This window comes from Clupea harengus, chromosome 11 (assembly GCF_900700415.2).
Source record: "Clupea harengus chromosome 11, Ch_v2.0.2, whole genome shotgun sequence".
NCBI classification, from domain to species: domain Eukaryota; kingdom Metazoa; phylum Chordata; class Actinopteri; order Clupeiformes; family Clupeidae; genus Clupea; species Clupea harengus.
This window is the reverse complement of record NC_045162.1, coordinates 11,046,321-11,068,446: the sequence shown is the minus strand read 5'-3', so window position 1 is coordinate 11,068,446 and position 22,126 is coordinate 11,046,321. Positions and strand designations below refer to the sequence as shown.

At 44.5% G+C, this 22,126-nt stretch overlaps 2 protein-coding genes across 2 annotated transcripts; one reads left to right on the top strand and one right to left on the bottom strand.

Moving 5' to 3' along the window:
* The first annotated feature begins 5,783 nt into the window (after positions 1-5,783).
* On the top strand, positions 5,784-10,962 carry wnt4b (wingless-type MMTV integration site family, member 4b). The gene is made up of 9 exons (XM_012829092.3): positions 5,784-5,864; positions 6,497-6,725; positions 7,231-7,384; positions 8,382-8,466; positions 9,031-9,162; positions 9,583-9,725; positions 9,893-10,033; positions 10,415-10,577; positions 10,793-10,962. Exons 2-9 carry the CDS (start codon positions 6,637-6,639, stop codon positions 10,960-10,962), a joined length of 1,077 nt encoding a protein of 358 aa, XP_012684546.1. The 5' UTR covers positions 5,784-5,864; positions 6,497-6,636.
* A 1,256-nt stretch (positions 10,963-12,218) lies between these two features.
* cdc42l (cell division cycle 42, like) lies at positions 12,219-21,987 on the bottom strand. The gene is made up of 6 exons (XM_012829134.3): positions 21,889-21,987; positions 20,350-20,454; positions 16,134-16,206; positions 15,493-15,602; positions 14,878-15,075; positions 12,219-14,251 (listed from the first exon to the last, which is right to left on the bottom strand). Exons 2-6 carry the CDS (start codon positions 20,452-20,454, stop codon positions 14,162-14,164), a joined length of 576 nt encoding a protein of 191 aa, XP_012684588.1. The 5' UTR covers positions 21,889-21,987; the 3' UTR covers positions 12,219-14,161.
* Positions 21,988-22,126: the final 139 nt, after the last annotated feature.

Below are 22,126 nucleotides of genomic sequence, written 5' to 3'. Positions count from 1 at the left end.
TGGCTGCGGCCTTGATGGCTGTGGTTGGACATCCAAACATATGCTGCTGGAAGTAATGATGTAATAATTGCCAAATTATAATTTACTGCACTGTTGTATGTTCCCGTAAATGTACTTAAAGATATAGTGCGCTAAAGATATAGGTTTCGCAAAAGCCTGTCGATATTTGAGCTGAATGGCCATTTAAATTACACCTATCCCTCTCCATGCTCCTGAAGCACGGTGTAGATTGGCTGGGATTGTTTATGGCTCGGTCCAAGCCACTATGTCTGCTTCCCATTTACAGAACCAGGATGTGTGTGTGTCTGTGTGCGTGTCCAGGACTGTGTGCAAACACCGGAGTTTTTTTAACCACCAACTCTGAACCGACGGTGAGGAGCAATTTGTTGAATGAGAAAAAGTGTATGGGATTTGAATTGTGGACTGTACCTTTAATCTAACCCTAATTGAGGATTTGACTGGGGTTGATGGTACAGTCCGATTTGCTTTCTGCACTTAATTTTAATCCTACACAACAGAAACTCATTAATTTTGAGTATTTTACACATATTCTAATAGTTATCTTATAGTGGCAGCTTAATGACATTCAGTCACGTAATTTGAATGTCTACTCTTTCCCAAGTAAAGACAAAGTACTGGATCCTAAGAGGAAGCCTATGTGTATATTGACATCCCGAAATCATTCATAAAATCATCATACTTCATCTGCCCCATTCGAGCTGATGCTTCCCAAAGCAAGACAAGTGATGCAGAGGTCATGAAATAATGTGAGCAGAAGTGATCGAAATTTAAATGAAAGGTAAATAAAACAAGTTAAAATGGAAAACAACATGCAAAGCCTAGGAACCTAATACAAAATAAAAACATTGATAGGCGTGTCAATGAACGTGAATAATGATAATTCACTCTGTATTTGTCATGATTTGAACTTGGAGAATAATCCCAAGTTTCAGTCAGCCTGATCCTCACTGCACACATCAGCCTCACTCTCTGGACCTCCTCCCGGCGGGGAGGGGAGACGCTCGAACCCAACAACCCTAGTGACCCATGTCCTGGTCCAGCTGGCCCTGTGTTCGGCTCTCCTGTCTGGACCGGTACACAGACCCACAGCACATTCATCCTCAGCCCGACCCATATCTCTCTCTCTCACCGGCCCGGTTTACTACAGCGTGCACATCTCTAGTTGGGCAAACAGCTGGGCCTGCCAAAGGAGATTTAGCCCATGGGTTTTGTTTTACTTGTAAGGGGATCCCCCCTTGTTTCTGCTGTTGGCTTGTTTTCTTGGGCATAAGGAGTTTGTCTGTACTGCCTGTGTCTGTCCTAATGTCCGTGCTAGAAGAGCTTTGTTTGGGCATAAGGAGTTTGTCTGTACTGCCTGTGTCTGTCCTAATGTCCGCGCTAGAAGAGCTTTGTTTGGATAAAACGAAGGCTACCTGCCCTGGCTCTCCTTATTGTAGGCATCAGTGTCCAGCCACACTGCAACACTACTGGGTCTTGTTGAGTAAGATGACTGAGTAAATGAAGCAAGACTTAGTTTACTAAACGTCTGTCTGCTCATGTACGTCTGTCGCCATGTCCTCTCTCTATCCCTCCCTCACACACACTCCGCCAAGACCACCCCCCCGCCCCCCACACCCCCTGTCTGTTTTTCTCCCTCCCATGCTCAGTAACCATGGAGATCAAGGGGGGTGATGAATCACCAATCACAAACACCAGTTGGATAGAGGCGGGTGTTGGTGGTGGGGTGAGGGGTGTAGGGCTGGTGTAGGGCTGTCTTGCACCACCTCACTCTTCATGAACCAGGACTCATTGTGTTTGTAAACACACACACACACACACACACACACCAGGACAATCCATGTAAATATGGTGCACATGGGGCATATACTCCAGTGTATCAGTAGCATAAGGTTGAAGTATGGTCTGAGTAGGGGATGTAACTGTGAATGTAAAACCTCTCTCTCTTTCTCTCTTTCTCTCTCACTCTCTCTCTCCCCCTCCCTCTCGTTCTCTCACTCTCTCTCTCTTTCTCTCGATCTCTCACACTCTCTCTTGCTTTCTCTCTCTCTCTCTCTCTCTCATACACACACACACACACAAATCACACACACACACCAATCCAGACATCATTGCATCATGCAGTCTGCGACAGAGAGGAACAGTGTAATCCCACTCAATTTGTCTTTTGTCATCACAATATTTTCTTGCCTGCTCTATCTCTCTCTCTTCTGCACACACACACACACACACACAGACACACACAAACACGCTGGCTCACACATACATAAATACTAAAGAGAGAGACACAGGGTCAATCTTGTTTGCAATGAATTAGAAGAGAAAATTATAAATGATAAATGTGCTGAAACTTTAACTTCATTTTCCCTCTCAGTCTGATATTTGGGGTCACCAAGTAGCTAATTTTCTCTGGACTCTGACCAGATATTTTGTGTGAAACATGCCATGGTAACATCCAGACCATAATATTCTTGAAAGCCACACCCCCATTCACCATCCCATAATAAACAGAGCAACCATCCGAGCAACCACCCCTCTATCCCCTCCATCCCATAATATGAGAGCTCTCTATGCTGCCTGCCCCTGACACACAGACTTTCTTCTGTTCTCCCCTTGACTCTAAAGACCTCATGTGTGCCTGACATTCACACCAGCACATGCTATCAACCATGTATCGCTTTAACTACTGTTAATGCTATAAAACACACAAACAGCTACAAACAGCTACACAGAAGCTATCTCCACCTGCATGTGCATTTACATGAACTTTGCATTCTGCCTACTGTGTTTTACAATGCAAACAGCATGGGCAGGCGTATGGCCAAACACATACTCATGAGGGAGCACTATTTTTTCAACTCCAAATCAATGTCAGACATAAGAGATCAAACGTGCCCTTATCAGTGAGGAGACCAAGGGGAGGGATCAGGACGCCATCCCATAATATGCCCAAACGTTAACTGTTACCCAGGGCAACCATCCCAGAATTAGGTCAACTAGCCACCCAATAATCATCAGAACTCACAGTCCTCATCAACTCGTTGGTGAGCAGTGTAGTTAACACACCATTTCTGATATAACACACACACCAGACACACACACATGTGAGGTGTGGTAATCAAATAATGAGACAAATATTGCACTTTAACTGTAATGAAGAAAACTTGTTATACACGTATAACTCCTGACTCAACCGTAGACACACACACATTTTACCACATCTGGGATATGAAACCCATCATCTCCTGCCCGTAAAGGAGTACAGTAACCACACATGCTAACTTGACCCAGAGTCACTAAAGCCTTTCTCAGACGATTAATCACAATTCAGTCACCACATCTCATCTGATCTCAGCTCAGCTGCTATGGTGGGCACTAAAATGGCCAGGGGCAGATGGAGGGGCGATAGACGGAGCATTATTTACGAGCAGGAGGTGAAAGGCTCGGGGGACAAGGAGACGAGAGGCGCCGGACGTGACACCGCAGCAATGATTGCCATGGGGTTGCTGGGGGATACAGCGGCAGACGTCACCGAGAAGGACAGCCGGACACAAAGGAAGAATACGACAGGGAGATGGAGGATAAGAGAGGGAGAGAGGGATAGAGAGAATGAATGAACGAGAGAGAAGGAGAGAGAAAGAGGAGGTGCAAACAGTGAGGCAGGTGGTGAAGCTGGGGAGCAGTGGGGTTATTTATAGGTTTGCTGGGGAGGGGGGGCGGCGGGGGGGGGGGGGACAGGTACAGCTGGGATCAGCTGCAGTCAGTTAGACACGCTGGAACAAAATGAGACTCCATATGACACACATCTCTGTTGCCGCATCCAGACAGGCAGTACATTACAATAACAGAACTAGAGATTCAATTAAAATAGAAAGAAATAGAGAACGACGTCTTACTCATGTCTGGATACTAGTGAATTGAATAGATTCATTTGAAGCTAAAGTTAACCAGGCCACCTAGCTACTCCAAATGATATTGCCACACACACAACAAAACACAAACACGTTTAAACACAAATATATAATTAATACATGAACACATCATTCTGGATGAGACACGTTTAAAAACAAATATATAATTAATACATGAACACATTATTCTGGATGAGACACGTTTAAACACAAATATATAATTAACACATAAACACGTAATTCTGGATGAGAACTGGATTTTCATGAATCACGCAGTAAGATCAGACACCTCTGCACATTAGGAGTGTTAAAGATACAACTGTACGGCGAGGTGTCACACTAAACCCCAAATGTACTCTCAGGTTGGCTACTGCAGGGCACGGCTGAGATCGGTGGGCAATAAACCCCAACTAAGACCGAAGACTAGCGTCCTTTACCTAGACATGAGCAGGTGCAGGAGTACAATTAGTCTTGTGAACATTAAGCCCTACAAGAGGACATGCATGATCTCTCGTTTTAATAACCTCTACTCTCCTCTCCACTCCCCCTCTTTCTCTCTCACTCTCTCTCTCTCTCTCTCTCTCTCTCTCTCTCCATTGCCTCTCCTCGGCCTCTTCCTCACATGAGGTGATTTATCAGCCTCAGTTCCAATATTTGTCGGTGCTGTGTTTTCTCCTCCCTGTCTAAATGTCACCCCTTCTTCTAAGACAATGTGGAGGAGGAGAAAGAGAGAGGGGGGGGCACCAGGGGCAGGGGCAGCTGGGGAGGGGAGGGGAGAACTCGTAAAAAGAGCAACAAAGTTTGGGAAAATTAAACATTAGGTGGGACACGTTCACACACTCACACAGGGCAGGTTAGTGTTGTGATGCATTGGGGATCCTCGCGCATCTATTGTGTGGCTTAGCGTTATTTACTACGCGGGCTCCTTGTGCTTTCAGATGGCCACTTTCTCTTTCACGCACAGCCTTTTGTGAGGGTGTCCGGATTTAAGGGGCAACATTTTCGGATGTGCTCGCCACTGATACTAGGAAACAGATACCCGGTCGAATGCTTGAAAGCTCTCATTCTCTAAAACACACACACACACACACACACAGACAAACACACACACAGACAAACACACACACACACACACACACACACACACATAGACAAACACACAACACACACACACAGACAGACACACACACACACACACTGAAGAATTAACCATTCTGCTCGATTCAGCAGTACCCTTTTGCTCTGGGGTCACATATTATGCTCTGTGCTGGCACGGACAATAAGACAAGGGCCATTCCTCAGTGTCAGTCTTAATGTACTGTCGAGTAACCATCACCACCCCCTCCCTCCATCTCTCCCTCCTTTATAACCCCTGTCCCACTCCTCCATCTGCACTCCTCTATCACCCCCAGACTGGACTGCATGATTGAAGGAAGACTACGGGAGTCACTAAGGAAAACAGAGAAACTCTGTATTCAGTCCTTTTTGACTGATGATTTTCTTTTAATTTTACATTCATTAGTTACATACTTTTTTTAAAGTCTTTTTTTCCAGGAAGCCATTTTAACTTGCTTTACATTTATCTACCTGATCATCAGATAGATTTTAAAACGAGACGAAGAAAATGAAAAAAGTTTGATTGGGTCGTGGTAAACCATTTTTAAGGAACTATTTTTTTTCTTTTGTGAACGTTTAAAGAATATTGTGCTTATCATGCATAAAGGTAGATAATACCACGTTATCTAAAATGATATATTTTCAATACATCTTCATCAAATTCCATGCAAGGAAGTTTTTATCCTGTCAACAGAAGTGGAAAGAACTTCATAAGTTATAGTGATATTGTCCAAGGGTGTGATTAATCGGGATCTACAGCTGTTTGCTCTCACACACTTCTAAGGAGCTCAACACCTGGAGAATTTGCGCCAAAACCTGGTAAGGGTCTTTTCCTCACCTTTTCCTAAAGTTTGGAGCCATAGGGCGCTAGTATATATAGCCGATGTACTATCTTTAACACTTAGTAAATAAAACAGCGCCCTCTGTTGTTTGAATATGGTCAGGCCTTGAGTTTAAAGCAGAATTTAGCCCACAGAGGGTATCCAGGGCCAGGTTGTAAGCTTTATTTAGCTCACTGCTTACTCCAGTGCTGACCTAAATTAACACGCGTGAGGGCTGAAAAGACAGGGAGCAGTAACCTGGCAAAATGACCTCACAGTACAGATAGACAGCTGTGTGTGTGATGGTTCTAATGTCAGTTTCAAACAGAACATCAACTGCTGCCTGCACACCTGTGTGACATAAAACCCCATAAATAGCATGTCCGCATTTTTAAATCATGATCGAGTTTTAAATGTATCGAGAGAATTAGCCAGTTCACGTTCAGCTGTTACAATGTGATAGGACTTAGAGTTGCAAATACTTTGAGTCTTCCTGCCATTGTATTAAGTTATAGTGATGACTACAGAGGTTGCCCGTGGCCCAGGTGACAAGGGGGACAGTGGTAAGGCCCTGCTGTGGTTTGTGGATGTGTGTTTTCATGCCTTGACTCTGCTGTTCTCTGCTTCCAGATATGAGGGGATTATCCCCAGGCTTCAGACACACCAGATAAGGCAGACAGACAGACAGACAAACGGGCTGGACACAAAGACCAACCACACAGACCGACAGACAGACAGACAGACAGACAGACAGACAGACAGACAGTCTGATGCCAACTGCCTCCACTGTGAATCTCACAGGACCACTCCTCCTGCTGTTGCTATGGGCAACTCACCACGCCATGGCAACCAACTGGCTGTAAGTTGGCGTGCCTGAGAGAGTTTGTTATGCTATAACTTGTAAAAGATGGTGACATCTTTCTTCGCCCCAGGCCCTCTCTCTCGCCTTCCTTTTTGTGCTGTCTTTGTTCTCTTTGTCTCTCTCAACCTCTCTCTCAGACCCCCTTCTGCCCCCCCCACCTGCTTTTCTTTCCCTCTGTCTTTTACTCCCTTCCTGCTCTTCTCTTTCTCCTTCACTTTTCTCTCACTCTCTCACAAAACTTTCCCCTCAGCAACCAACACTAGCAGTGTTATTTTCACCTGTCTAATAAAACACGTCTTCCTCTCTCTCTCACCCTCAGTTAACCTCTTCCTTCTTCCCTCTGCTTTTATTTCGTCTCTTTCACTCTCTATCAGTCTCATCCTTTTACTTTCTATCTCTCAGCACAGTCTTTTCAATAAAACAGACTCCTGCAGTATTACGGCCACTGTCCTTATAAACCCCGTCTCCTTCTCTCCGTCTCCCGTAAATGCCCCTCCCCCAGTTCTCTAGCCAGGTTGCCTCGCTCGCGGCCAGTGTCGGGCACCGGCCCCTGCGGACGCTTGCGGGGCTTGTCGGCGGGGCAGGTGGGGGTGTGTCGAGCCCGTGGGGAGGTCATGGAGTCCGTGCGCAAGGCGGCTGAGATGGTGATCGAAGAGGTGAGAAACTCTGTCAGGAGGTTCAACTCTGTAACAGACCAAGCCCTGAGCATTTCCACATAATCTGAGATCATATTTCCTAAGATTTTGTTTCTGTTCTGCTGTGGTATATCTGACTACTGTATTGTTATTAGGTATTGCAAATTTAAAGATCCCACTGTTGCATTCTATTAGTAATGGCTTCTTCCCTTGTCTAGTCACCCTTTCATCTGGACTGGTGCATTTGACTTCTGTGTTTACTGTATTGAGAATTCAGAAAAAGCAAATGTTTGCAGGATACATGATTTGCCTCTTTCAATCAAAAAAAGGCCTGGCCTCTGGACCAGAGTAGTAACTTGGTGTAGAAGGCTATGGCCCATCTTACCAGAAGATGAACATGATCTGACCTTTGACCTCTGGGCCCTAGAGAATAGGTTCAGGGTCATGGCTCTAGGCTGCTGTGGAACCTTAAACAAACAGCCTTTGCTCACCCAGCATCTGCACTGAACCAAGCTGAAAAATGTTTGGACCCAGTTCACAGTTTAACACTGAACCAGTGGATCTCATTTCAGTTTTGTTCGATCTTTAATCATGATTTCTGCACTGCCATTAATAATGAGCCTTGTGCAGAGAGTGTACAGACACATACATTAGCCTTTGTGCTGCTCTCTGAATAAAAATGGAATAAAATAGCAGGGAGGACTTTTTCTTTATGAGCCAGGCATTTTTACTTGAGGGTTTTGCGATTTTTACTTGAGGGTTTTGAGGTTTTTACTTGAGGTTTTTGAGATTATCCTCAAGAAACGGATACATCGTTTAAGCAGCTAAAAAGAGCGTTTGGCACCCAACCATGTGAGATGAGTCAGCATATACTAATCCCGCGGTGACAGTAAAGCGGTGTGTTTTAGCCTCTATCCCTTTCTCCTCTAACTCTTTGACTTTCTGCATCGGTCACCTCTCTGATCGGTTCTCCGTGTTCTCTCTCTTTCTCTTTCTCTGCCCTGTTCCACGTCCCCAGTGTCAGCACCAGTTCCGGAACCGCCGCTGGAACTGTTCCACTACCCCACGCGGAGTAAACATCTTCGGCCAGGTGATGAACCAAGGTTGGTCAATGTCACCTTCACTCAGCTCTGAGAACACTGACTACTGACTCTGACAATTACTAGTTATCACCAACTGTAATAACAACGATCAGAGAACTGTCACCCACTGCTGCAGTCGTAACAGTAATGGTAACTGTCAAAATTAAGGTCATAATTCACTCAACATACTTGCTAGGCCTGTGGTATTTCACTGTCAAGTGATGAGGTATCCAGAACTCATATCAGTGAATGCTGTTTAAGATTAGGTTTCTTAACCCAAAGTGCACCACACCAGTATATAAGAGCAATGGAATGGAAGAATGAAGACCATTTTGCTCTTGGAACACAAAAGCAATTTTACATTAGGCTATGCCCCAATTCTGAAAACTGTAGCCTGTCAGTTTGCACACAATGAAAGGAGCTGTTCCTTTCAGCAACTTTCAGTATTCAATACATCACAAAAATCAGGAAACCGGCTTACGGCTCTCCAAGGGTGTAGAGTATTGAGCCTGACGTAGGACTGTCATGTGCCAGGTTGTCCATCACAGAAGTCAGTACATTCCATTCTCCCTGCTTTCTGATCAGGCACCCGTGAGGCCGCCTTTGTCCACGCCCTGGCCTCAGCTGCGCTGGCAGTTGCAGTTACGCGAGGCTGCAGCCGGGGGGAGCTGGAGAGGTGCGGCTGCGACCGGAAAGTCAGGGGGGTGAGCCCAGAGGGTGAGTCTCACAGGAAAGACTGTCTGCCTGCACACAGGCTCCAAATGCAAGGTGGCAAAAGCAGCCCCAAATCATAACTCTAGAAGTTAGTCCCTTTCTGTTAAGTGAAACTTAGTGTACTACACTCCACTGTATCTACCATACTACCTTATACTGTACCATACACTACTGTACCATGTTCCTGTGGCTCTGGTAAAGAAAGGTATGAACAACATTAAGGTCATGAATTTCATTCTAGGACGCACACATACTGATGAGAATGTACAGCTACACTGTAAAGTTGCTGTCGACAAATGCATCCACTGAATGTGTAAATGCTTATACTGTCTTATGCATAATATTGTCCTTACCCCTGTGTATCATTAAAAGATAATTAGATTCTTCTGTCTGCCTTTCACTGTCCCCGTTTGTCTCGGTTAGGATTCCAGTGGTCTGGATGTTCAGATAACCTGTCGTACGGCGTGGCATTCTCCCAAACGTTTGTGGACGAGCCGGAGCGTGCCAAGGGCCTGTCGTCAGGGCGACCGCTCATGAATATCCACAACAATGAGGCAGGGAGGAAGGTGGGTAGAGGCCCGGCTCTGGCCGTGACTAAGAGCTGAGAAAGGGAGACACATGTTGGTGTGGCACAGGCAGTTTAAATAGTGCAGCAACAACTATTTATTAATGCTGTCTACCTCTACCCCCCCCCCCCCCCATCCCCCCGCTGTCCTCTGGTGTGTCCCAACAGGCCATCCTGCACAACATGCAGGTGGAGTGCAAGTGTCATGGTGTGTCGGGCTCCTGTGAGCTCAGGACCTGCTGGAAGGTCATGCCTCCATTCCGCCGCGTGGGAGCTGTGCTGAAGGAACGCTTTGACGGCGCCACTGAGGTGAACACAAAAACAAACAAAAAAACAGTTCACGGGACATCAGACACAACACCAAAACACAAAACAAACAGCACACAGGACATCAGACACAACACACTTTACAAATAGCACAAAACAACACATAACATCAACAACACATAACTACAACACACCCCAACTCAACATATAGAACAAGAAACACCACAAAACAACACTTTACACAGGACTGCTCTGATCTCTGAGCACAGTTCCATTTCATCAAGCCATAATATCAATTCACTGACTACAATGCTGGTAGCATCCATAATAGGTTTTGCATTTCAACTGGTTCAAATGGGTGAACTGGACAGCCAATACATGACCATTCCAGAAGCACTCAGACTGGTCCTACCTGTCCCTCAGGTGCGCTTGTCTCGCGTGGGTTCCAGAACAGTGCTATTACCCAAGGACTCCCAGGTCAAGCCACCTGCAGCCCGGGACCTGGTCTACCTGGCCGCCTCACCTGACTTCTGTCGCTTGGACCCCGACAACGGTATCCCAGGAACCGCTGGCCGCCGCTGCAATGGTAAAGACACTTGAATGCCATCTTGGCACAAAACCACGATCATGCACATACTAAGAGAGCCTAAATGTATCTGCATTAACACATTCACACTACTCGTCCTTCACCTACAGAATACTACCTGTAAATTCAGTAATATTACGCATAATACACACACAGGCACAGCAGTTCAGCTCCAGTGGTATGGTCTTGTCCTGTAACTCCTGTCCTGTCCACAGGTACGTCCCGGCTGGCCCCAGATGGCTGTGAGCTGCTGTGCTGTGGGCCCGGGTTCCGATCAGGCCGGGCCGAGGTGGTGCAGCGGTGCTCCTGCAAATTCTCCTGGTGCTGCTCAGTCCGCTGTCAGCAGTGCAAGAACACCATCCTCATTCACACCTGCAATAAGTAGACCCTGGCTATCAGACGGAACCCTAAAGAACGGGGCAACATGCACTCTCAAACCTGCCCATAAAACCTAAAGGCATAAAGGAAGTCCCCCTTAGTCCAAGCCAGGAAAAGGAGAGAACTGTGTGGGCATACATTAAAGATGCTGCATGAAGAACACAGAACCTAAAGTCAAATACATATTCTAATTCCAGTCAAGTACATTTAGAGTGTTCTAGAACACTTCTCTCAACCCCCCCCCCTACTGTGCTGATTGCAGAACCACGTCTAGACAGTCTATAGACCTGCTGACCCAATACTAAATGCGTGCCGGGAAGTATTTACTCATTTAAAAATACCCGTCAGTTACCACTGTGGCGTCAGTTACTACTGTGAGTGTTAAACATGCAGTCTGATCTGGAAAATCGTGTAGGGCATTTGTACAATTCTTCTAGCCGACAGACTTTCAGAGTATTGTATAAGAAATGTGTTATTATGAATCTTTTGTGAACAGATGTTTGGACTGAATCACCTTACAACACTGGTCTGTCTGCTTCAACACATCATGTCTGTTTCCTCAGTTTAATTCTGACATTAATGTACATACCCATATATGTAATGAAGGCCTCTGGCATCAGTTAGACTGAACCAGTGCTGACAATACTGTGCAACTCACACATTGACCACAGACACTACAACTCCGCTAACAAAAAGCCCAAATTCTGACAGCAGACACACATCAAACACACATCCCACGCAAAACTATTAATGCACACTGACAAAGCTGCTATGGCTGAGACATACTAAGAATAGCAGGGAGTGGATTTTTGTCCTTTAAGGGTTGCTGTAGATGGAATGTTACTCTCTAGTGTAGTGGGATCTGTAGTTTTTGTACAGTATGCTTTCAATACTCTTACAGTATCTCTTCTATTTATTTGCATCTGTTGCCCGGTTGTGATTTTTGGCCCTATATGTGAAGACAAGTCTGGTCACATGATCAAACCCTCTAGGATCCTGCGCACCTGCGTGGGCCATCGCCTCCATCCTGTCAACAGTGGGCCGGATCGGAGTCTGATGTCGGCAGATACCCAGGTGGGGACAGGCCTCACATAACCACCTGTGTTCTGTGCAGTCTACAGTCAAATAAAGGCTGTTGCGTTTCCCCCCTCCCCTTTTTTTTTTTTTTAACAAAAATACATAAAATAAGAAATGCCACCACACACATTTGTGCCATGTCAGCTGTGTCTTATATAGGCGATTACTTAGCAATTCTACAAATGGTTCAGTTAAAGCAGTTTTATTACAAATATAATGTGATTACAACCACCCACAAAATTTACTTTCGAAATTGTCCATGATTATTGATTTAATTGCCAACATTATTCAAAATATTATATTTTTTAATTGTTATATTAATAAATCAAGATGAAATCCTAACAAAAGAATACAAATAAAATCCATTAAAAAAAAACTCAAGTTTCAAAACTGGTCCACCGCTTTAGAAAGAAAAAAGAAACAAAAAAAGAAAAAGTGCCCACCAAAAATGGAAAAAGTCATAAAACCAAAACATAAAAATTCAAAAAAAAAAAAAAAAAACATATACTATGAATTGAATTCTCTGAATTGGCTTGTGATGTGCTGATGGGACAGGGGACTGGCATATTAACACTATGACCCCTGACCTCATGAGTGACCTCTAGGGTCCTGAGAAATCCCAGACAGCAGTCACCCCTGGAATGAATCAGGCGCGGGGTTGTGTTTGGTCCAGATCTGTGGCAAAACAAGACCAGATTTGGTGCGATTTTGTGTCGGATCTGCGTCACGGGTCGCTGCTAGCTGGGATGACTCTGACAGGCAAGTTTAAGCATCACACCTTCCCCACACCTTGTCTTCAGAGCCAGCAGAAGACGACTTCTTTAGGCAACTTTGTGTTTGTTTGCAAGGGGTTGGTCCACAACAACAACAGGGATCCTTCGATCCTCATAAACACGCCAGGGGCTCGGCTGTGTAGCGCACACCTATCATAACAGACTGGGTGCAAAAGCATCACATCCTCTCCCATTCAAACCATATATGACTTGAGTGAAATGACTACCCAGCAGAAGTCATTGGCTTCATACAGTAAATAACTGTTCCTTAATAAAAGTTATTTTGTGAAGGAAAACAACGACTCTGTTGGTTTTAACAGTCGCTACTGTTGTATGTGGTGGTGAGAGACTGATGTTCCCTTGCCAGACATACATGTTGACTGGAAGGATTTAATGGATGTCTGCTGCTCTATGAAGGCGACTGGAAGGTGGAGGATGAAAGGCTTTAGCACTGGCCTGAGACGACCTCTGACCTCTGCTACACAGCTGAGTCCATGCAATGTTTACAAACTCACTGATGAACACCCCGCTTTTGGCTTTGGCTTGCTCATGAGCTCTGTATAAACCACTATTAAACAGCTTAGGGTTATTACTGGCAAACGTTAAAAACAGCCAACAACCTAATTGGGCAACATAATTCCATTTACTCTAGATCAAGGAAACTCTTTGTAGGTCAACTATAAAAATCTGACTACATGTGCAAAAGTATTTCTTAACATGATTTGCTGAGAACTAGGTATTCACAGTGCTTAAATACCTAAGCGATTAAAAAATAAAAATAAATGGTTTACACAGTTTACAAGGAAGCCGTGCGTTTTAGTTTTTTTTTGTTTTCCTTTTGTTTACAGTTTCCATGAGCAAATGTGAAAATGGAGAATTCCCTCGTTTGAGGCGCCTGTCTGAGACCCTCATCAGTCATTTACCCCTTCATCACTCTTTCCATTCCTTTTTTGTCACTCGCGGTGGACAGACTGCAAAGAAGGCACAGTACAGTATCATATAAGTGAGTTCTAGTACAAACTCTCTCTCTCCCCCTCTCCTCTCGTCAGCTTCGTCTCCCAGTTTCAGCAAACATTTAGTTCAACGCCCACCCCCACATTTGTGTCCCTCCCCCTGGTTTATATATCCCACCCCATTTGGCTCTCTCTCTCTCTCTCTCTCTCTCTCTCCTCTCTCTCTCTCTCTCTCTCTCTCTCTCTCTCTCTTCTCTCTCTCTCTCTCTCTCTCTCTCTCTCTCTCTCTCTCTCTCTCTCTCTCTCTCTCTCTCTCTCTCTCTCTCTCTCTCTCTCTCTCTCTCTCTCTCTCTCTCTCTCTCTCTGATCTCTTCCTCCGGTCAGTCTCTCCCAAGGTCCTCCCTTATAGCAGCATGCAGCGCTTCTTGGGTTTGGTCTCAGGGGGCTCCAGGGCTGCCAGGATGGCCTCGTCAAACACGTTCTTCAGCCCCCTCTAAGGGATGGGAGGGGAAAAAAACAGGTGGATTAGCCATCATAGAGTACAGGGTAAACCAATGGACATTCAGAGAGAGAGAGAGAGAAAGAGAAAGAAAAAGATAGATAGAGATAGAGAGAGGGTGAACAGGCATGTACTGCATAACAGATAGAGAAAGATAAAAAGTTGAATAGAATAACTGAGCACATCCTTGTCTTCATCATTACACAAATGTTCATCATCACATGTAGAAGGCATAGAGAGTGTAGGTGCAGTAACAGAGAGGGGACGCAGAGAATGAGGGTCTGTGTCAACTGACAACCACCAAGATGACATTTACCTCAAGCTTCAACCAGAGAGCATTGGGTTTGGCATTTACACAGGTGCAGTCCCAAACATGTTTCCATGTATTGAATTAGCAGACGCTTTTAACCCAAAAGGACCCAAGGTACAGTACAGATGTATATTTTCAGTATGTGCGCTCCCTGGGTATTATCTTGGTGTTGATAGCACAACCAGTTGAGCCACAGGAACACAATATTAATAACTATAAATGAGCATGTCTGAATGGACCTTTAGTCTAGTGAGGGTTACATCTCTGTGAAAATGACGTGTGTGTGTGTGTGTGTGTGTGTGTGTTTTACCTGCGTAAGGGCAGAGCACTCCACGTATTTGACGGCCCTGAGCTCCCGCGCCAGCTTGTCGCCGCCCTCAGGTGATATGGGACGCTGCTTGTTCTTGGCCAGCTTCTCCACAGTGTTGCTGTCGTCTCGCAGGTCCATCTGAGTGCCCACCAGTAGGAAGGGCGTGCGGGGGCAGTGGTGAGAGATCTCTGGCACCCACTGGGGAGGAGGGGGGAGAGAGAGAGAGAGAGAGAAAGAGAGGGAGAGAGAAAGAGAGGAAAAAAGAGAACGACAGAAAGAGAGAGAGCAGGGACAAGGGATAGAATGTCAGTGAATATCAATGTAATGAATGAGAATAACAGGCATGTCTTATGAAAAAGAATAATTAAAAAGAAGAAAGTTCTAGCAAACGGCATGGTTTTATAGCATAGAACAGCGTGTGCACAGACAGAAGGTTCTAGAGTGGCAGCTATTATCTTCCTCCACATGTCATGTGATGCTTTTCCACTGGGTGTTTGGGCACACTACCCCTCTGTTTGATTTGGAGACATTTTGCCAGCGAATGACAACCCACTCAACACAATGGGGTGAGCATGAAACTGGCCAAGCAGAAGACAAGAGAAGAGAAGGACTTACTTTTTCCCTGACGTTCTCAAAAGAGGAGGGAGAGACGACAGAGAAACAGACAAGGAAGACGTCAGTCTGGGGATAACTGAGGGGCCGCAGTCTGTCGTAGTCCTCCTGACCTGAGAACAACATGAAACATGTACATGAACATTCCTGCAGTCCTCCTGACCTACGAAGTTTAAAGACAACATGAAACCCTCTCACATCATGTCATCTTCTTTCACTTCTTAGTGAGAGAATCATTTTTGGAGAGGAAACACCATGAAACTGATTCTGGCTGTATAACTCTGCTATGCTAGTACCCGGTGGAGCTGAGTAGTTTATCTCTCCCTACCCTCCATCTGTTGCATTTCACTCAGTAATTCAGTGAGTTCAGGTGAGCTGAATGAGTGCGAGTTCAGGTGAGCTGAATGAGTGCGTGTTCAGGTGAGCTGAATGAGTGCGAGTTCAGGTGAGCTGAATGAGTGCGAGTTCAGGTGAGCTGAATGAGTGCGAGTTCAGGTGAGCTGAATGAGTGCGAGTTCAGGTGAGCTGAATGAGTGCGAGTTCAGGTGAGCTGAATGAGTGCAAGTTCAGGTGAGCTGAATGAGTGCGTGTTCAGGTGAGCTGAATGAGTGCGAGTTCAGGTGAAAGGTGTAAGGGTGAGTTACCTGCTGTGTCGAAGAGTCCCAGAGTGTACGGCTCCCCTCCGATCATCACAGTCACCGCATAGTTATCAAACACCTGCGGGGGTCACAGAAAAAGGATAAGGTCAAAGGACACGCAAAGCAAAACAAAACAAAAACAAAACAAAACCTAGGCAGAAGGTCCATATGGAAAACCGACTCACAGGAGTAAAATGAGTGCGGCACTTCATGCAGTGGCCTCAGACATGGCAACGATTAAAGGCACCACTGTGGAATTGAAAAACGCAGTGAACGCTATGCAAGAACGTGTCACAGAGACAATGGAAAGATATCCAACATAGAGGACACTACTCAACAGCTGGCGAACGACCGCAAGCTGCACAGTAAGTGCACAGACACATTGTGGAGCTGTTTTTTTGGAAGATTTGGAAAATAGAAGCCGCCACAATGACGTCAGACTGATCGGTGTGAAAGAGAGCATTCATGTGGGACACCATCATGACAGCATGCAGACAGAAGATCCCAGCAGAGGGTCTCTGTGGTGGCATTGATAATGAAAATCTGCTCTCCCGGATCTCTTCCGGATCAGGATCAACCTCCGAGACGTATCCGAGATGAGACGACTTCTGCATTCAACTGCAAGGGAAACAATCCTCAAAGTTCCGAGAGAGAAAGGAGGGGCTGTGTGGAATGGATGTAACCTTTCCCTCTTCTCAGACATGACCAAGGAGCCAGCCGAGAGGAGGAAAACCATTACAACCGCAAAGCAGCTACTCTGTGCCAAGAACGTGAAGTTCAAGTCTGCATTTCCAACAACACTTAATTTTACATGGAGGCGGAGGAACAGAAAGTTTGAAGTTGCGTCCGAGGCGGTCAAATTCATCGAGCAGCACATAGAAATGTAAAAATATATATAGAAAAATCTATAAAAATCCAAATTGAGAGTTCAAATTCAATACTGGACTGATTTCGATTGTTGCTGTCCCTAGTAAAAATGTATACCCAAAAAGATCTAAAAATAGGGCCCAGGTTGAAAAGTTTCCCTTTAATGAAGCGCTTATTTCACTGGTACATACAAGGTACAGACCCTGCTAATTTCCAACCAATCAGCCTTTTTTTTATGTTGACAGTAAAATATTGGCTAAAGAACTGGCTCTAAGGCTTGGAACAGTTTTGCCACACATTATACTGCTCAAGTAGGCTTCATAAAAGGTAGGTCTTCTACTGATAACCTACGAAGGCTTCGACACTTAATGTGATTAAACTCTTTCAGCACAGTGCCAATGGCCGCTATCTTACTGGTTGCTGAGAGGGCCTTTGACAGGGTCATGCGGGGCCCTGTCAAGGTTTGGTTTTGGTTTTGGTTTTAGGAAATGGATGAAACTAATGCACAACGAAGCCAAAGCTGCCAGACGGACGGTGTCATTTCCTCATTCTTTCATCTTTCCAGAGGAACGCGGCAGGGATGCCCCCTTTCGCTACTCTTATGTACAGCTGCCTTGGAACCTTTGGCAGTAGCTGTAAGAACACACCCTGCCGCAGACGGACTGTCAGCATAGCCTTAGGCTAATGCTTTATGCTGATAATATGCTTCTATTGACAACCGATCCCAAAAATTCTGTACCATGATTAATGAACACCATTCATGACTGCTCAAAATTGTCAGGTTATCATATCAATCTCAAGTCTAAAGCGACGTTAATATCTAAACATTGGCACCAACAAATAATGACGCAATGTCATTTTAGATGGATTACAGAAGGCATGGTATGCTTTAGGGATCAAGTTTAGCCCAAACCTAGGTGAGATGATGACATTTTGAACCACTCTTTCAAAATATTAAAACAAACCTGGTGAAACAGTGACTAGATAATGGAATACTTAGTGATAAAAAGGGATTTTTATAAAGATGGTACTTTTGGCAAACATAGCAAGAGAAGGGAGATTTTAGACATTGCATCATTAGAATGTTTCAGTCAGATGAGGTAGATAATCCAATTGTTAAACATTCTGAAAACCCATTCAACCATAAGGCATCAACATTCTATAATAACTCAATTACTAAATTAGTACCCTAGTGCAAGAGACATTTTGAGGATAGTATGGTAGAGAGACCTTGACTATGAAATTGACAAAGATAATTGGAACCAGATTATGGCTAATAATGATAAACATATCAGGGAACACTTGGGTCTACACCACCCTGCCATTCCATACTTCTATGAATGCATTTTTTTTCGCCTGGAAGTTAGTAACGCACAGCAAATCCGCCAGGTAAAGCATGAGTGGGTCTCTATCTCTCTCCTAAAAATCCTGTATGTTTAGTATGTATAATTTTATTTCCCTATAGCCGGAAACACTTGTGTCTACACTACTCTGCCATTGCGCTGTCTGACCTGTTTTTCAGCCTCTTGTACCACACGAGTGGTTTTGTACCACGTATGAAAATATTTAAATTACAGACCTGAAAAAATAGACTAGAGCAGGGGGGAGCAATGTTAAACATAGGTATTTGGGGGCCAAGCAACCGAGCTATACAGCCCCCCTGCGTGTTTTCCTATTATAATTTTGTAAGTTAAATTGAGGAAACTGTAACAGCAGCTAGATAACTAGCTATTTCAAGCAATTTCTTTGTCATTTAAACTGTTATTATATAAGGTTATTTTAAAAGTAGTTAGCTAGCTAGCAAAGCAACTAGGCAACCATATCAACCAGGCATAAAACAAACGGTTTGCTACATAGCCTGATATAAATAAAAGAAATCTCAAAATCAGCTCACTGATAAAAAGAGTCTTGGGCTCAAAGCGATCACAACCACATAGCCATTCAACAATCCTGAGAGAAATATTGGGACATCAATAGGGCAAGGGCTTACTCTGATATCAACATAGTGAACGAGAGGGGGAAAAGTCCCCCTTACCCTTTGCGCTACTTGAAGACAGGAATCTTTTGGCTTCTATTCGTTATTGTTACTAGGTCAAAGGGGGCTAGAATGACGGACTGACGACAACAGCTCCTATTCCCACATGACGCCAATACGGCATATTACCATCAATATTATGGCTTTCAAAGTAAAAGGGAATGAAACCTAAAAGAGAAGGAGTGGTCAAAATGGCAGCTTGTCCATCAATGGCTCTTGCTCAAAGACTCTTTCGGGGAAATTAATTCCTGGATGGGTAGGAATGTTCAGTCCTGGCTCTCTTGGTCTCAGTCACACACATGAGCTCAACACTTGCGTGATAATTCTGGGCTGGGTTGTCATAACATGTGTCTGCATAGGTCCCTAGGCACTGACACCCTTGGCAGTGTAGTAGTGGCCTGCGCCAGGATGTGTCACTGGGAAAGTTACAGATGCAAAACCTCTGGACAATAGTCATTGTCAAAAAAGAAACAGAAAACATGTCGGTTTTCTGTTCTTGTTTCCTGTGAGTGTTTTATTCAAATGCCAAATCTTACTGAGGTTTTGAGGTTAACCCTTCCACTTCCATTCAACATGCCCTTGATTGAGGACATCTCAAACTTTCACACGGTTAGTGTTGTTATGGTTTCCATATTAAGGCGACAAAAACCAAGCAATATGCCTAAAAAACATGGGTGCATTACCAGCGTTCACATATTATTTTGTTTTTCCTCTCTATTCAGGTTTTGTTGTCAATCCATCTGCATCAAGTGTGCCTGTGCCTCTTCCATACAGTACTACAGATCAATGATGACTAATCATCCTTCAGACAAATACAGCCTTTACACTTCTCATACGCATCAAGAAATAATCCTAAAACAATTGCACTTTGAATATGGGCAGAAATGTATTTCACATTATATAAACGTATACAACCCATGTGGTAGTGGGGAGGAAAGTAGGCATACTGATTGAAACATGGCACAGTGACTGGTCATAAGACTAATGGGCACCTGCTAGCAAAACTTCAACACGCTCTTGCATCGTAGCGATAAAAACACGCCTGGGCCCGCAAGGCAAGAGGACAGCATGCCTTCTGTTCACTAGTAGGTTCATGCAGCTCTTCCTCCGTGTCTCTGAGCAAGGCTGTGCGCTTGTGAACGCGTGTGCAAGTCAGCTCTGTAACCACAGCAAGTGCTGTGCCATAGCCACTCCAGGTCAATAACAAACAGCTGAGGCACAGGGGCTACAGAGCCCTGAACCAAAGCAACCCCCCACCTCCACCCCAACACACACACATCCAACTCCCTATACTCCAAAAGGATAGAACCCTTTAGTTACCGTGGGGACATATTCAGATGGGAACTTGTTGGTGGTGTAGGAGATCAGTAGGCATGTCTTCCCGACTGCACCATCCCCCACGACTACACACTTTATGGTCTGCATCTGCAAAGAGAAAGAAGAGAAACGCACTATGAGCCGAGAGGAAGAGATAGAGAGAGAGAGTGAAAACGCACATAGAATGTGCAAGGACGAGAGAGCACAAATAAACAGGAAGAGCCACAGACATGAAAGTGAACACACGCACACAGACAGATTGAAGCGGGGAAATGAGAATCTTATAGTGTGTTGGGGGGGGTAGTTGAAGAGAAGCACAAAAGGAACAGTCACAAAGAGATGCATGGGGAGACAAGGCATAGCAGAGAAAACTTCTTGTTTTTGTCACATTTACAATTTGTAGATAGGTGGAATAACACACAAGCTCAGCACTCATAAACAAACAAAGATCACTGCAAAACCCCACAACATCCAGGGATTCTAATAATACGATGGGGCTACAAAATAGATTTAACGTTCATAGCAACACATACAGGTAAGATATGGACGAAGGGACTTCAGTGTTTGACAGGTTAGTTAGGTTAGTTTTGCACACTGCTGTCAGGGGAATTCGTGCAGTTCAGAAGTATAAGTAATGACACATTTGAACGTCATAGGACAGGTATGTATGACGTTACATTAGATGGAGGGAGGTAAAGGACTTAAACAAAATGTACAACTCCCTCGGCGGCTGTCTACATAAGGTTTAAAGACATCAACATGGTTAAGTGAGGCTATGAGTGGTGGGCTGGCGTGCTACTGGCAAGCGAAAACATTTACTTCCGCATACTTGACGTTACAACCGAGCTAGGCACATACAGCGACATTCTCTATCGAGTCCCTTTGTATCGCTTGTATCTAGCCGGTTTTACGCAATTCTGGGTATCAGTTACTCATATAAAGCTGATATGCTGTTAAACTAGGGTCGAGAACTAAACTTAAAGGGAACAAAAACAGCAATACAATACAATAAACACCCTTTAAGAACTTAGTTTAGTTAGTCAATTAGTTAGCCGTTAACGTTAGTTAATACTCATATTGTGGCTACTTGTAATCAATTCATTTCAGTCTTACGTTATATTAAGGTAAACCTTCATCTACATTTTATCACCATCTGGCGAGCTTGCCAGCTAGTCTAGCTACAGCCAGCAGAATAGCAGAGGCCGTACTAAGAAATTCCCTAAAGCTAACATTACATACGAGGCAAAAAAAACAGGGCTAACTAAGTGCTATGTCAAAGGGCTTTCCTGTTAGTGAACGTTACCAGCTGGAAAGCTAGTTAGCTAGCTAGCTAGCTGGCTAATTATTTCAAACCATTTTGGGACTCGAAAGCAGGGAGAGGCAAGTTGAAAATGAAGAAACGTCACAGTGAACTCATCAAGTACGAGATAATGAAACAAATAACACTTTTCTGTTATGAACAAACACAACCTTAAACACCACAATCGATGTTTAACTAAAAACAAACACGAAGAACATCACATTTTAAGCTTTAAAACTCACCGTTCCTCTCCGGCAACTAGGCGTTGGTTACGTCCGGGTTTGCAACTGCGGCTGCTCTTAGCGTAATGACGTGGTAAGCACAAGCGCAGCAATTTTCTTGTCAGTCACTGGAGTATAATGCTGTCTACACAATGTAAAATAGTTCGGCACTTTGTCGTTTTCCAAATAAAACAACAACACATTTAATCAGTCTTACGAAAATAAATGTATCTGGTATTTAACAGAATAGTTTCTATAA